Source organism: Diabrotica virgifera, chromosome 10 (assembly GCF_917563875.1).
Source record: "Diabrotica virgifera virgifera chromosome 10, PGI_DIABVI_V3a".
Lineage (NCBI taxonomy): Eukaryota > Metazoa > Arthropoda > Insecta > Coleoptera > Chrysomelidae > Diabrotica > Diabrotica virgifera.
Window position 1 is genome coordinate 71,169,825 of NC_065452.1, and position 17,750 is coordinate 71,187,574.

At 30.2% G+C, this 17,750-nt stretch overlaps 2 protein-coding genes across 2 annotated transcripts in view; one reads left to right on the plus strand and one right to left on the minus strand.

The window, feature by feature from the left end:
* LOC126893378 (NEDD8-conjugating enzyme UBE2F-like) overlaps positions 1-17,750 on the plus strand; it is a 167,419-nt gene that overhangs the window by 46,172 nt on the left and 103,497 nt on the right. The gene's annotated exons all lie outside the window — the stretch shown is intronic.
* Positions 3,982-17,750, minus strand: part of LOC114339964 (uncharacterized) — a 507,219-nt gene continuing 493,450 nt past the window's right edge. Inside the window, exon 5 of the mRNA XM_050663491.1 lies at positions 3,982-6,513. Coding sequence (XP_050519448.1) covers positions 6,335-6,513 — 179 coding nt within the window. The 3' untranslated portion in view covers positions 3,982-6,334. The remainder of the gene's footprint in view (positions 6,514-17,750) is intronic.

The following is a 17,750-nucleotide window of genomic DNA, read 5'->3' on the forward strand; positions in this document are numbered from 1 at the left end:
TCATTTAAAAACATCATCGATTACGTCATCACGGCCAGATGGATGACGTCACTACTATGATATATATGCCAAAAAATCGGAAATTAAAAATAAAAATCGACCTGTTTTGGGATTTTTCTTTAAAGTCGCCGGTTTACGAAATAATGAATTTATGCGTTACTTTATGGACGCACTGTATATATACAGGGTGCGCCAAACCTCTGGTCTTCTTTGATTACGGCTAAACTATGAGATATACAAAAAAATGTTTAGAACAAAACTAATGTGTATCAAAGAGGTCTATAATTTAAAATTATTTTCAATTATACAGGGTGAGTCAGAATGACGGTATGAACCAAAGTTGTATTTTTTTAAATGGAACACCCTGTATATTAAATCATTTTTGAATATATTATTTAAAAATATGAAAAATTTGTATAAGGTCTTATAGGCCTAAAGTTAATAATTTTCGAAATATTTACATTTTTATTGAGAAAAATGGTAATATTTATAGGGTTGTGGATTATGTTTCCAAGGAAATAAAAATTTAGGTGATAGGTCAAAGTTTTTAAAATATAGTGTTATTTTTAAATAATTTAATATTTTTTACTTTTAGCCATACAATATACAGTGTGATCACTATTTGCAAATACAAAATTTTCTCATTTTTTTAAATGGGACACCCTGTATATTAGTTTTGCGTTTGGTAGTAAATATTACAACCTTTCTTTTCTAGCATGTTTCGTTTTGTAGATATTTAAAAAAAAACTATAGATTTTACGTTTTTGCGGATTTTTTATTTAAAAATTTTTTTGCAAAAAAATAATTATAATCTGGTTTTAGAAACATACACTAAAATATAAAATATGAAAATAAAAACGTAATTAAAGATTAAAATAAATCGTATGCTAGTACAATTCAATTGAATTTAATAAATTTAAATTATTTTACAAAAAATATTTTACCATATTAATGAATACATAAATTAGTTACTAAATTAAATAAACAACCAAATTTTAAATCAATCGTAGTAATTCTTCTACCGCAGCAACTTTCCTATACCAAATTAATTGTTAGTTATATTGTATTTACGAGTAAGATCAGTTAATAACTATTTAATTTACCTACATCTTGAGAACGTATAAAGTATGCTTTGAAACAAATGAACGTTATGGAAGTATATTAAGAAGTAAATAGTATCTATGTACCTACTCGTGTCACAAAATCTGGTAATAATTTCTAATGGTTTCGCCCAAAACAAATGTCATATCCAAAAATGTTTCGGTTAAAAAATTAAAATTTAAAATAAAAAAAATTGTTACAAAAATTTCAACTACAAAAGTATTCCCAGTTTTTGTGACACCAGTAAATACTATTTATATTAATAAATAATTTGGATGATACATTTAACATTCATTTGTTTCAAAGCATACTTTATAATAATTTTTATATTCTCAAGATGTATGTAAGTAAATTTAAAAGGTACATTAAAAGTTTAACTAAATACAATTTAACTAACAATTAATTTGGTACAGGAAAGTTGCTGTAGTAGAAAAATTACTACGGTTGATTTAAAATTTGGTTGTTTATTTAATTTAGTAACTAATTTATGCATTCATTAATATGGTAAAATATTTTTTGTAAAATAATTTAAAGTTATTAAATTCAATTGAATTGTACTAGCATACGATTTATTTTAATCTTTAATTACGTTTTTATCTTCATATTTTATATTTTAGTGTATGTTTCTAAAACCAGATTATAATTATTTTTTTTTTGCAAAAAAATTTTTAAATAAAAAATCCGCAAACACGTAAAATCTATAGTTTTTTTAAATATCTACAAAACGAAACATGCTAGGTACATACAACCTTATACCAAAAGAAAGGTTGTAATATTTACTACAAAACGCAAAAGTAATATACAGGGTGTCCCATTTAAAAAAAATGAGAAAATTTTGTATTTGCAAATAGTGATCACACTGTATATTTTATGGCTAAAAGTAAAAAATATTAAATTATTTAAAAATAACACTATATTTTAAAAACTTTGACCTATCACCCAAATTTTTATTTCCTTGGAAACATAATCCACAACCCTATAAATATTACCATTTTTCTCAATAAAAATGTAAATATTTCGAAAATTATTAACTTTAGACCTATAAGACCTTATACAAATTTTTCATATTTTTAAATAATATATTCAAAAATGATTTAATATACAGGGTGTTCCATTTAAAAAAATAAAACTTTGGTTCATACCGTCGTTCTGACTCACCCTGTATAATTGAAAATAATTTTAAATTATAGACCTCTTTGATACACATTAGTTTTGTTATAAACATTTTTTTGTATATCTCATAGTTTAGCCGTAATCAAAGAAGACCAGAGGTTTGGCGCACCCTGTATATATATATATATCGTACTAGTGACGTCATCCATTTATGCGTGATGACGTAATCGAATATTTTTTAAATGGTAATAGGGGTCGAGTGCTAGCTCATTTGAAAGGTTATTCAATTCCCTATTCAGTAATATAAACATTAACGTGATTAATTATACAGGGTGTCCAAAAAAATTTTTTTTAATTAAATTAATTGACACAAAAAGAAGAATGTATGTAATTTATTTAATTTAAAATATATTTTACTGCTGTTAGAAAACAAATAAAAGTTTATTGCACAAATAAACATTGATTTTTGCTTAATTTCAATGTTCAAACTGCTAAGAAGCAGGTGGGTAGCAGCTTGAACATTTAATTTAAGTGAAAAGTAATGTTCATTTGTTCAATAAACATTTATTTCTGTTTTCTGACAGCAGTAGAATGTATTTTGAATTTAATAAATTACATACATTCTCCCTTTTGTGTCAATTTAATTTAAAAAAATTTTTTGGACACCCTGTATAATTAATCATGTTAATGTATTACTGAATAGGGAATTGAATAACCTTTCAAATGAGCTAGCACTCGATCCCTATTCCCATTTAAAAAAATAGTCGATTACGTCATCACACCCAAATGGATGACGTCACTAGTACGATATATATGTCAAAAATCAATTTAAAAATCGAATAACTTTTGTATTTTACATTTTTTTCTAATTCTGTAAATAAAGCAGTTTACAGGGGGATCAAAATATAGTGAATAACCCTGTACATATATTCCCCCTAATATTACAAAATAAATATGACTTTTTATTGATTTTTTAAAATACGTTGAAAATATAAGTCTTCTTCTTTCATGTGGTTCCTGCAAAATCGCTGTATCATTATTATATTCTGAGCAATAACATTGCAAAGAAAAGCTGTGTGGGATAAACAAATTTAATAAAATTTGTTTATCCCTAATTAATTAAAGAATCGTCTTGAAATTTTTTGTGCATTATAAGTACTTACCTCAACTTTTCATGTAATATCAAAGTCTTAAGTTTATTTTGAAAAAGTTTTAGCAAATTTTTGATTTTCAAAATGTTAGCCTTATTTTGCAATTTACAAACCAAAAAATGATCTGAGCAAAATTCAAAAACTGCCAATTTAAACTGTTGCCCATCTACTATCTACTAAAAGATGAAAAATATATTTAATGACGGTATTTTTACCTGCAGCGATTTAAAGAAAAAAACTGCCATTTTTGACGTTTATTTGTTAACACTTTTATTGCCATGAGAAGCATGCATCAACAACAGCATCAATCAACAGAAGCATCAATCAATATTTGATTCTCGCGATAAAAATATTTGCAGCCGGAAGGAACTTTTTTTTCACTATTGCGGCAGTCAAAGTGTTAATAACTATTATATGCCTCCGAACTGTGACGGGCATATTTGTATTTATAATGCATGATAGTACCAAAAAAACCCATTTACAACTTGATCAGTGTTCCGAAAAAAATCTTATTTCCCTGGACTATGTACATTGTAATTCGGTACCAATGACCAGTTCCATGCACTGTTTATTATAGCACTATCACTACTCCGGCCTATAAAGCTAAAACTACGTATAAATAAAATAAATATACTGAGTACGATCGAGAAATTGACAAATTATATAAGTCGAGCTAAGTTTTAAGAATAATGTCGACATTGAAAATTTGCGAATGAAAACATCACTTGGATCCATAAAGGTAGGTTAGATTTCTGTTGCTCTTTAATCTGATTACATTTTGGAATATAAATCGCACCCCCCGTTTCAGAAGTGACATAACTCTAAATTTTTCATTTTTTGTATTACGTCTTGCATTACCGATTCCAAAAAACTACTGTCTATGTACAGGAGAAACGACACACGTTAACTTGAATTAATTTTCCTTGATAACAGTAGTCTCACTTCTACGAAACTGGTGGCGGCGCTAGAAGCCAACACCTGAAGTGACATCTAAAATTAAATCAGTTTATGCTCAGTATTCAAGGCGATTTTATGCGTGAAAGTGCATCATTTCGAGATGTGTCGTTTGTATTGATTAATTGCGTAAATTTTGGTTTATGTGTTTTATCATTAAATAAATTCAACTAAATCTTTCAGTTTTTCTAAGGTTCTTTTCATCAATTTCTTTAAAATTGACCTTTGCGCTCTATGCATTTTTTTTTGAGTTGTGACATTTCTAAAGCGAAAGAGTTAGGTTACCGATGGCTTATTTTATTTAAACTTTTTAATACTAAAAATAAGTAATAATTTTTATGAAATTCACTAAAAATAACAAGTTAAAATTTTAAAAATTTATCGCAGTAACCTAGGAATTCTTTATAAAAAAATAACGTATTCTGCAAGTGAACTTACTGAAATAAATTTGCTTAAAACAGTGGTTTTCAATGTTTTTGAGTTATGTAATTATTTTTGGTACCACCTAACTGAAATACATATGGAGGTAACCTAACTAACTACAAATATGCTGAATTTTGGTTGTGGTTTTGCGTTTTGTATACCACCGCACATAATGATATGTACCACAGATTGAGAACCCCTGGCTTAAAAGATGCACTAGTCCATTCCAGACTGTTCCCATTTTAAAGACCACCTATAAAAATAAAGTTATATTAAGGCTCATAATGCAGGGTAAAAGATCCATAGGTAGAAGAAGAATTTCCTGGCTGAGAAACTTAGAGAGTGGTATAAATTAACTTATTAATTTACTTAGCAGCTCAGTAGATCTTTTCAGAGCAGCCGCCAATAAGGTACGGATAGCTGTGATGATAGCCAACCTTCGATAGGAGAAATACAAGAAGAAGAAAAATAAACTAGACATAAAGGAGAGCAAGAAGGAAGATCTGTTATCGCTATTACATACGAACCATATTAAACAGTTTTACGCAGATTTTTTTTGAAAATTTAGGTATAGTTAAGATCATTTTTCACCATTTTAACTGTTAAAATAGTCTTAATTGTTGCAATGTATACTTTTTACGTTAGATTATATTGCATATGTAATACTTTTTTTAATATTATATAGTACAATCCGACAAACCAGAGGTGGCGCGTGACCTTGAGCGAAAATACACAGCGACAAATGCAGAATACGAGAAGGTCAGCCGCCAGCTCTCGCTTGTCGCATTGTATTATTAGCTAAAGTATCACCTACATTAGCTATTTTTATTTTTCATACAAAATATTAGATACTGATTAAAGTTAATTTATGAACAAATCGTTCAAATAAAGTTAACTGAAAATCACTCAAAATATTATGGGGCGGTCAAATGTTATTTAGAAATGACATCTTTCAAATATCGATATTTTGTTAATGCCAAAACAAAGAGACAATAGAGTATACCATATACCAGCGGTTCTCAACCTTTTTGAGTAATGTACCACCTACAGTTATTTTTATTATTTTTGGTACCACCTATATTTTTAAATTGTATTATCAATACTTACTAAGTACTACTATTTTAATTTTTTCTGTGTTTTGTGTACCACCGCCAATAATGATATGTATCACCACATCACCAGTGGTACATGTACCACAGATTGAGAATCTCTGCCATATACATTTAAACTTTGAACTCAAAATATAACAGCATAATAAAACATATGTCAGCTATTCTTTGCAAAAATAATATTCAGTTTTCAGTTCTATTAAATAAGCATTTATTCAATATTGTTATGTTTTAACTTGTATGACTTCTGCAGCGGGGGTGCGAAATATAGTTTTTCAAAGATGGTGGTATAAAGTAATAAATATTTCTGCGAAAAATAACTGTCCTTCAAAAACAAAATAATCTAAATTTGACCAATGGTTTTGAAAAAAATATACTATAGATATAACTAGAAAAACCTTTTCATCTACTTTTAATATCATAGTGACTTTTTCAAATGCAAATTATTCAATTACTATAGTAATATCTACTAAAAATTCTAGATTAGTCCCATATAGCACTCCTTGCTAGTTCCACGGCTTTATCCCAAGGAAATTGAGGCTTATCCATACTCTTGGATATCCTAGATTGTCTGTCTCTTCTACCGTCCACGCACATCATCCCATATACTCTGATTCCCGGTACGCTGGCATATGTGGGCTGATCGTGGGACATGGGACCCTCTAAAAATATTTAACGTTAGCAAACAATTTTTTACAGAATATAATTAGTTTAAAAGATAAGTCGACAGCATTCCTCTACATAATGAGATTATACTTATAGCTTAATGTTGTTCTGAAGCTATTTCCTTGTGGAATAATTATGTAATTTACTGTTTTATTTGGGAAATTAAGCCACAATTCTAGTTTGAAATTAATTTATTGATGTTTCGACTTCCACTTTGGAAGTCGTTATCGAAATATAAAATATTAATAAATTAAACAAATTTTGTTTATGTTGCTTGATAAAAAAATTATTCTAATAACTTAATTTAATCTGACTCATTGATATTGACAATTCAGACATATATGTATTATACATTTTAAAGTAGACGACTTTAAAATGATTGTCAATATTTATGAGTTGCGTTCCTGGGCGACTTTATTGGAATATTTAAATACAGGGTGTAACAAAAATACAGGTCATAAATTAAACTACATATTCTGGGACCAAAAAATAGTTCGAATGAACCTAACTTACCTTAGTACAAATATTCACATAAAAAAGTTACAGCCCTTTGAAGTTACAAAATGAAAATCAATTTTCTCGAATCTATCCAAAACTATTAGAGATTTTTTATTGAAAATAGGCATGTGCCATTCTTATGCCAGGAACACCTTAAAGAAAAATTATAGTGAAATTTGTGCGCCCCCTAAAAATTTTATGGGGTTTTGTTCCCTTAAACCCCCCCAAACTTTTGTGTACGTGCCAATTATTTTATTATTGTGGTACCATTAGTTAAATTCAATATTTTCAAAACTTTTTTGCCTCTCAGTATTTTGCAGTTTTTATCGAGATGCGGCTTCTTTTTTAATACGTTTACATACAAAATTTATGGGAGTTTTGTGCCTTTAAACCCCCCAAATGTTTGTGTACGTCCAATTAAACTATTACTGCGGTACCATTAGTTAAACACAGTCTTTTTAAAACTTTTTGCCTCTTTGTATTTTTTCGATAAGGCACCTTTTATCGAGATGTGGCTTCTTTTTTAATATGATTCAAAATATACCTAAAAATGTAAATCATAAATAAATTTTCATATTATTATCAAGTGTCCATAATCGTACTTAACCATATACAAATATGTGGTGGATTTGACAAATATTCAAAATATCTCGATAAAAACTGATTTTTCGAAAAAGTACTAAGAGGCAAAAAGTTTTTAAAACAATGTGTTTAACTAATGGTACCATAAAAATAATTAAATTGGAACGTGTACAAAAGTTTGGGGGGGTTTAAAGGAACAAAACCCCCATACAATTTTTGAGGGGGTTTCCAAATTCCACTATAATTTTTTCTTAAGACACTACTGCCATAATAATGCCACATGTCTATTTTCAGTAAATAAGCTCTAATAGTTTTCGATATATTGGGAAAAATCGATTTTCTTTTTGTAACTTCAAAGGGCTGTAACTTTTTTTATGTGCACATTATAAAATAAGTTAGGTTCAATCGAACTATTTTTGGTCCCAGAATATGTGAATAAATTTATGACCTGTATTTTTGTTACACCCTGTATATGGAATATAATATATGTAAATATATGGAATATTATGGAAAACTAACACGAGAATTTTACTGTCACCATTGCATGTGGTTGTCTTTTTAAAGACAAATAACATGTTATGATTTTTTTTATGACGCATATTTTTGAGTTAAAGTTGATTTCATGTAATCGAATGAACTGTCTTCCAATAAAGTCGTCCCAGGAACGCAACTCATAAATATTGACAATATCATTTTAAAGTTGGCTACTTTAAAATGTATATGTCTGAATTGTCAATATCAATGAGTCAAATTAAATTAAATTATTAGAAGAATTTTTTTACCAAGGAACATAAACACAATTTGTTTAATTTATTAATATTTTGTATTTTGATAACGACTTTTGAAGTGGAAGTCGACACGTTCATAAATTAATTTCAAACTAGAATTGTGGCTTAATTTCCTAAATAAAGTAAATTTTGTATTTCTTGTAAAAATATGGCGTATTCGTTTGCCCTAAATACGTATCGAAATATAATAGATTCTATAAATGAATCGGCTGTAAAAGCCTTGTGAGAACAAATACAAGATCATAGTAGTACACAAGAATGGGGGAGTGAGGAGAAATATTAAGTAAAGGTAACAGAAAAAACAGGCACCTAACATCTGGTTAAAGGCAAAAGACACATAAGATCGAAAATACTACACAAGATGCTTTTAAAGATGTCAAAAAGATGCTGAAGGCAAAAAATGAAACCTGGGACAGTAAATGTAAAAAATAAGCCAGAGCGTCGGTTTAGCAGAGCAAGCGAAGCATGGAGAACAGTAAAATCAATGGAAAAAGTTTATATCAGCCTAATACCGCTAAAAGATTGAACATGTTCTCAAAGATCTGAAGATCGTCCACAATTTCTTACGGAAGGTCCAGTCTTGCCAGTCAAGAGACATCTTTTATAAAAGAAAACTAACTATAAATTGTGACTTTGATGAAGAGATAATAACCAGGATCGACGTATCACGTAAGGTTTTTATGACCCTGGAACCAGTTTTATGTAACATAAACTTGTCGATGTTCTTGCGTACCTATTCGTAAGAAGCTTATCCAATTTTACGTGTAGTGTGGTCTATTGAAGCATTCGAATTGTTGTGCTATCAACGAATCGTAAAAATATCGTGGCTTTCGCACAATTCCAATGGAGATGTTCTTAAAATGACGAATTCAGAACGTCTGCTCATAAACATCATAAAGGGGAGAGAAACAGTATAGTTCGGCCATATAATTAGAGGACCTAAATACTCTCAACTTCGCCTTATAATACAAGGAAAAGTGGAGGGAAAGAGATGGATTGGTCGAAAGAAACTTTAATGGCTGCGTTTTATTATTTCGCGCAGCAGCCAATAGAGAAAGGTTTCAGCAAAACCGTAAACATGATGGCAGCCAACGTCTGACTATTGACATGGCACCTAAAAAAGGAAGAAGAGCCCAATTCACAGCCCTTTAAATATTATCTACCATTTGTCTCAATAAAAGTATAAATATTTCAAAAATAGACCTCTAGGCCTATAAAACCTTTTAAACAAACTCTTCTTATTTTTAAAAGTTATATTCAAAAATGGTTTAATAGACGTTCCATTAAAAAAATCAACATTGGTTCATTCCGTTGTTCTGACTGATCCTGTATAATCTAAAATAATTTTAAATTATAGACATTTTTGATGTACCGGGTGTCCCAATAAGAATGGCTCTCGGCCATATCTCAGGAACCGTTTATAGTACAGCTATGAGAAAAACATATTTATAACAAAAGTTGCCTCGGGAAAAGCCTGGAAATTATTTTCATAATTGTGGGTCCACCGCTAGAGGCGTAATTGAATATCAAAAATTAAAAAATCAAAATTTTGCAAAATTTACCTAATGAAAGGGCACTGGAAATCCAATCATCGTATTCTTCATAAAATTCTGCGCATATTTGATTTGACAAGTTTAAGTCTACCTTTGCAAATAAGAGGTGGGGGTGAGTGGGAACCTTCTTATGAAAAAATGGCTGTAAGTCCGGTTCTGCTACATCGAATTTTGCATACTTGATCTTGTTGAAAACATCTCTCGTCAATGTAAGTGTCTTATTTTCGAAATAGCCTAATAAGTAATATGCAAGCTAGGAGGCGTTATTTAATTATTTTCGGAAATCTGGTTTTCTTTGGAGAATATTAAATACAAGTATGCATTTTTAATCCTTTATTACAAAATTAGACCAAATTAGCAACATAATACCGAAAACCGAATGTCGATACCTTTTTTCTATCTCGAGATATCTTAAGAAACGTGTAAATTTTAAACAACTGTTAATGTCACCGGCAACCAAGTTAAGGAAAAGTAGTGTGCTATGGAAAAAGCAAAGAACCATTTTCCAATTATAATAATAATACAAACAACACTATAAAATATAACAAAGAAATTAAAAAGCAACTACTTACTTAGTGCCGACCTAAATGTTCAAATTGTTGCCCATCATTTTCGATGGAAGCATTTACTCTTTCAAGAGTAGATTGAGCAGCAGTCTCAATTTCTGCTTTCGCAATGATTTGAATGACGTTTCGTATTCTCTAGATTCTAGATCATGTTTTCTTGAGTAGTGGGCCTAGCGGCAAAAACAAGGTCTTTAGTCTGTCCCCATAAATAAAAGTCTAAAACAGTTAAATCTGTTGCTATTCAATCTACTTTTGAAAGAGTAAATGCTTACATCGAAAATGATGGGCAACAATTTGAACATTTAGACAGTCACTAAGACTAAGTAAGTAGTTGCTTTTATTTCTTTGTTATATTTTATAGTGTTGTTTGACTTATTGTTGTTTTAATTAATTATATACGTTTAAATCTGGAAAATGTTTATTTGTTTTTTCCATAGCACACTACTTTTCCTTAACCTCGTTTACCGGTGACAGTAACGGTTATGTTTAAAATTTACACATTTCTTAAGATATCTCGAGATAGAAAAAAGGTATCGACATGCGGTTTTCGGTATTATGTTGATAATTTGGTCTGATTTTGTAATACATGATTAAAAATACATACTTGTATTTAATATTTTCCAAAGAAAACTAGATTTCCGAAAATAATTAAATAACGCCTCTTAGCTTGCATATTAATTATTAGGCTATTTCGAAAATAAGACACTTACATTGACGAAAACGAGCTGTTTTCAATAAGACCAAGTATGCAAAATTCGATGTAGCAGAACCGGACTTACAGCCATTTTTTCATAAGTAGGTTCCCACTCACCCCTACCTCTTTTTGTAAAAGTAGACTTAAACTTGTGAAATCAAATATGGGCAGAATTTTATGAAGAATACGATGATTGGATTTCCAGTGCCCTTTCATTAGGTAAATTTTGTAAAATTTTGATTTTTTAATTTTTGATATTCAATTACGCCCTCTAGCAGTGGGCCTCCAATTATGAAAATAATTTCCAGGCTTTTCCCGAGGCAACTTTTGGTATAAATATTTTTTTCTCAAAGCTGTACTATAAACGGTTCCTGAGATATGGCCGAGAGCCATTCTTATTGGGACACCCGGTACATTAGTTTTGTTATAAACATTTTTATTTATATAATATATTCCATAGTTTAGCCGTATGCAAAGAAAACCAGTGGTTTGGCACACCCTGTATATTTAAACTATTAAAAATATACACACGAATATAACGGGCAGTGTAAAGGTCGGGGAAAAGTTTTCTGAATAATTTCCAATTACTAACGGATTACGACAAGGTTGCGCAATGGCTCCAACCTTACATATATCTAATAGGTAAAGATCACGATAAACTTTTCACTTTGCACTTTTCTGACAACCAGCAGGGCCGCGTTTAGGTCAATTGACGCCCTAGGCAATTCTCTAGTAGCCGCCCTTCAACCATGTACCATTTTTGCGAAAAAATGCAGAAATTTGCAAAAACACTAAAAATGGATTTAAACTACGATGTGTATGTACCTATAACAGAAAAAATTTTCATTCCAATTTGATCACATCAGAGATTTTTTTTGACAAAATCGACAAATTGTAGGTTCTTGCGTCATACTTGATGAGAAATTATTTTTAATTCTTGACATTTTCGAAAATGACCTTTCAGCGGACACGTTGGCACCTGGGATGCACAAGTAAATGTGCAAATCAATGTCAAAATTAGGGAAAATATCTTTCAATCCACTTAGTACAATCACTGAAGGTCTTCACCTCCGATATCGTTGAACCTCCATCAGTTTTCATGAAAATTGGTGAGTAGTTAGAGGATACCTCAAGGAACAAAGGTGACATTATGCCAACTTGCGCTTTTACCGTGGTGGTGAATGCCACCACTTCTTGAGGATGAAAATTAATATCTTTTTAATAATTCCATAAACTGATAGAGAGACAAATTCTAAGCAAAATTTGTTATATAAAGTTATTAATATAAATCAATACTTTTTGAGTTATTAAAGATCAAAGATTTTATTTTTTCGTAAAAAAAATGCATATTTTAAAGCTGTTTGTCACGTAGAACTCAATAACTATAAGCTTTTACAAAAAAGTTATTACCAAAATTTAAGATAATAAAAAGCTGAATACACTCCTTGCTTAAAGAACTAAACTAATGTTAATTCAAAGTAAGTTATGGTTAATTGAATGTATGTTTTTTTCGACGAGTACTCAAATCTAAGTATTCAAGCTTAAATAACGGGGAAAAAGATGCATTTTATAAAATATACCTACTAAACACTTGTCAAAGTACTTCGGAGTACATATCAAATGAGCTCCCGTAGAAGTCAATATCATCACAATTAAGCAAGTTATGATGAAAATAAGAGAACCCTTTAGAACTTTTTAGGAAAAAGTGAAAAATAAAACATACGCCATTTCCACAAAAATTAAAATTTATAGTAATCCTTAGAAGAATTTCTTTATATTAGCATAAATAATTATTTCAACACTTGTGACTGGTTTAGAATGCATATTAAAAAAAATGACATATGTATAACCAAATTTTAGTTTTTTATATCAAATATTTTAACTTTATATTATATAAAACTATAGGGTATATAACTATAGGGTAAAAAATCACCGAGATAGAAACGTTTAAAGCTTAAATTTTGCTGCGGGAACCATATATCGCAGGCCATTTAACCTTTTATTTTAAAAAAAGTAAGGGGTTTAAAAGATTAAATTCAACGTGGTTTAATAGTCAATAAAATTAACTTTCAAATGGTGTTAAGGCAAACCTGATATCGTAAAAATTAACGGAGTTATTAAAAAAAAAACAATAACTTTTTTGGAAAAATTCTTAAAAGATAAATTTTGAAAAATATTTGGTGCATAAATTTTAATGCTATCAACTTGTTCGGGGTTTCATTTGATAGGTATTTCTAAGTACTTTAACAAATTTAATGTTTAATAAGGTTATGTTATAAAATGCACCATTTTCCCGTTATTTAAGCCTTGAATACTTGGCATGATACTAGAAATAATATACGTTATTTATAGTATCACGATACTTAGATTTGGGTACTCGTCGAAAAAAAAAAATATACATTCAATTACCTATAACTCACTGTTAGTTAACATTAAAAGGTCTTTTTAGTAAGGAGTTTATTTCATTTTTTATTAGATTCAATTTTGGTAGTAATAACCTTTTTGTAAAATATTATTGTTTTTGAGTTATTTATGATAAATCGGTTAAAAACATTTTCTCACAAAAAATTAAAATCTTTGATCTTTAATAACTCAAAAAGTTTGGATTTATTTTAATAACGTTATGTGTTACAAATTTTGCTTATAATTTGTCCCTCTATCGAATTCTGGGGATATTTTTAATAAAATAATTTTCACTCCAGAAGGGGTAGCATCCATCCCCAGGGTAAAAGCGCAAGTTGACACCATGTCACCTTTGTTCCTTGTTATATCCTCTAACCACTCACCAATTTTCATGAAAATCGATGGAGGTTCAACGAAATCAGAGGTAATAGCTCATATCCACCTTCAGTGACTGCAATCTCTTTAAATAAAAGATATGTCAATTGGTGATTTTATTGTGGTATCCAAATGCATTCCGAATGCATTCATGCATGAATGATGTATCTTGGTCGTCTTTATTTTGTACCGGATTTTCAGCTTCTTTAATAATTTCTTCATTGCTTAATTTTGGCAAATCTGTTAATAACACGCAAAAGTTGATAAATAAGTCGATAAGATTCCAGACGTCTATCCAGGTCTCTTGTCAGAGTGTCGATTATAATATAGAATGTGTGGATTTTCATCTCATCACTAGCTGAAAAGTTTAGTTCATCATCGGCCCCCTCGTCAAATTGAATTTTTCTTTTTCTCTTTCTTATTTCTTTATATGTTTTATTTGGGCACAATTTTTTGGCTTCCTTGCGGTAAAGTAATTTGATAGAGCTTCATACTCTTTAATGACAGAACCCAGATCCATAATTTATACAAATATTTTTTGTACAGTATTTGTGCCGCCCTCTTATAATCTGCCGCCCTAGACAACTGCCTATATTGCCTAATGGATAAAGCAGCCCTGACAACCAGGTCATATTAGCTGAGTATGAGGATTATGTAAGACATATGATAAGAAAGTTGGATGAAGGCTTGGGGTTTGACGATAAATATGGAAAAGATCGAATATCTAGTTGTTGGAAAAGCAGATCTAAATATGTAGTCTAGTGCTAGACCACGCTGATATTAGAAATGTTGAGTCATACAAGTACCTTGCAATTACAATTAGTAAAGAGGGCTCTAGTTAGATTAAAATTAAGAAACGAATTAAACAAGGTAAGCATGCGACAAAACAACAAGTAAATTGCGTGCTGTGGAACACACAAATTAGACAAGATTCAAAAATCAGAATCTACAAGACCATAGTTCAAAACATTGCAATTTATGGAGCCGAGGTCTGACAAATGAGAGAATGTTTAAAATAGAAGCTAGTGGCAATGTAAATGGGGAACACTTCACGACAAAATAAGAAATGACGAGATACGGAACAGAGTGGGTATTAAAAATAATTAAGATCATTGAAGCCAAGAGTTTGAGATGGTATGCACAATGCACATGTAAGAGGTATGAAAGGAGACAGGTGGTTAAAGAAAATGATGGGGTGGAGACCAGTGCAGAGAAGAAGAGGACGTTCGAGAATGACATGGCACAAGGGTATCAGACAAGCCATGACCGAAAGGTATCTACAGGATGCTGACTGCCCAAGTAGCAATTTTCGACGCATTGGTTGTCAGTACAAACAAATGCACTGTATACAACGTTGGCCAAGAGTATTTTTAGTTGTTTCGGCCAACGTCCCCTACCCGACTGACATTACGATGTTACAACGTTAAGTAATACCTTTAGTTTTAGTTATACGGGCAACTAATTTAATACCATTGTGACAACTACATATTTTATCACAGTTCAGTTTTTTCAACAATCGCAACGACTTAAAAATGTTATAATGCTAAACTAATTTACGCCCTGGCCGACTTTGTAGTTGAGTAGTTGTCTGTCACGTCACGACCCTAGGTGTTGTTCTAGAGGTGTGACACGTTTGCGGCAACTTCCAGAGGAGAAAAAGAATTTCCTTTATAACCTTATTTTTTCTTATTATTATATATTTTATTTTGATGGAAATTTTCGATTTATTTAACAACCTGTTTATTTGTTTTTTTAATAGCTGGTTTCCATTCCATTGTTTTATCAGCATATTTGAGATTTGATAACCTTAATCTTTGTATCAGCTTTGGCAGACAGGGTTGCCAGATCAGTTTTTACTCTTTCAGTAGTTTTGTTTTCACAAAATCAGTAGATTCTTTTTAGGCCATGTAAATACAGTAATACAGTGATATGCACATCCATCCTAAATGTCCCAAGAGGAATTCCACAACATTGGAAACCTAATTGTTCCAAACCACCAACTGGTAATTACCATTTTTTGGCTAAAATCTACTAAATCAAAAACTGAAATATACTTAAGGATTTTTGGGATATATTTGGGATTTTTTATAATAAAAACAACAGCTAACTTAAGGGGATAGGCGCAAAATGTCGTATGTTAAAATGTTCAATGTATATTAAATGTTTTCATTTTTTGCGAATCCTTAGAAAACTAATAAGTATTTTTGAAAAATTTAAACGCAGAAAGAAAGATTACGTTATTACCGAGGACCGAAAGGCCCTGAAAACTTCTATAATGTTTATTTTAATAAGTTACAGGGGTGAAAAAAGAAAAAAATTAGTGTGACTTTTAATTCCAAATATCTCGTTCAAAAGAAACGTTTTGGTTTTTCTAAATAATGCAGTCTTTCATTCTGTGTTTAAATTTTTCAAAAATACCTATTATAGTTTCCTCATGATTCGAAAAAAATGGATCAAATTCTGTTGAAATATACCAAAAATCTAAAAAATATTGCCTACTAGAATTTTTTAAAAAATATCTAAAATCTACCAAAAAAGTAGAAATCTACTAAATGTGGCAACGCTGTTAAGGAGAATGATACAGTTTTGACACTGGTCACATGACTTCTATCACCCAATAACAGGGTGCGTTCTAAAATGGTTTTGATAGTCGGCGCGGCCGGGTTTGGTTGGCGATTGGACTTCTAAGTTGTCTTATCCGTCTAAGGTTGGTAATAGGTATTTTTTAGTAATATTGGTAATATTGTTTAATGCGCCATTTTGGTTTTACTTGAGATTTTTGGGATGTAAAGAAAATGAAAACACAGAATTTAAAAAATGCAGGCATTTTCTGATACCTTTAAAAGCACCATCAATACATTAAATTTATACAGAACATCTTTAACATAAATTTGCCTATTTTTTGTCAAAAATGTCATAAAAAAAGGAGCGCGTGTGTTTTTTAAAGGTGAAATGACTCCTTGAGCAAACATTGCACGCGCAGGTGCTTTTTATAGTCGCTTCAGTTGTCTTATGCAACGCTTACGAAACGATGTTGCTTAAACAGGAGGTTGCCTAGGCAACGTCAAGACAACTCAAAAATCGTCCACCAAATCAGTGCAGAATAGGGTCGTCTTCTAGGCAATAACAACGTTGTAAGAAAACGTTGCCACGCGGTAGACAACGTTGTCGTCGACAAATTGCTACTTGGGTGGTGAGATAGAAAGCGGTAAAAACTAGGATGCGAGAAACGACTATAATGTAAATATAATCGCAATATATATATATATATATATATATATATATATATATATATATATATATATATATATATATATATATATATATATATATATATATATATATATATATATATATATATAAAATGAATAATTTTGGGGAATGCAGTCAATGTGTTTTGGGCTGATTAGAAGAGAAACACTTTGAACTTTTGTTATATATATATATATATATATATATATATATATATATATATATATATATATATATATATATATATATATACTAAATTGCTAATATATATATATATATATATACAGGGTGAGTCATGAGGAACTGTACATACTCCTACCTCGTATAGAGGCCCCTATGGGGAATAACAAATGACCATTAAAAAGTATCTGCTCCCATTGTTTAATAATATACAGGGCGAGTTTCGCATTTTGACGGAAATTTGTATTCGTCATAATTTTTGAACGGTCAGATCGATGTGTCTCTTGTTTTGGTCAATCGTTACACTATTACCACCTAATCAACTGATTTAGTCAAACTAGA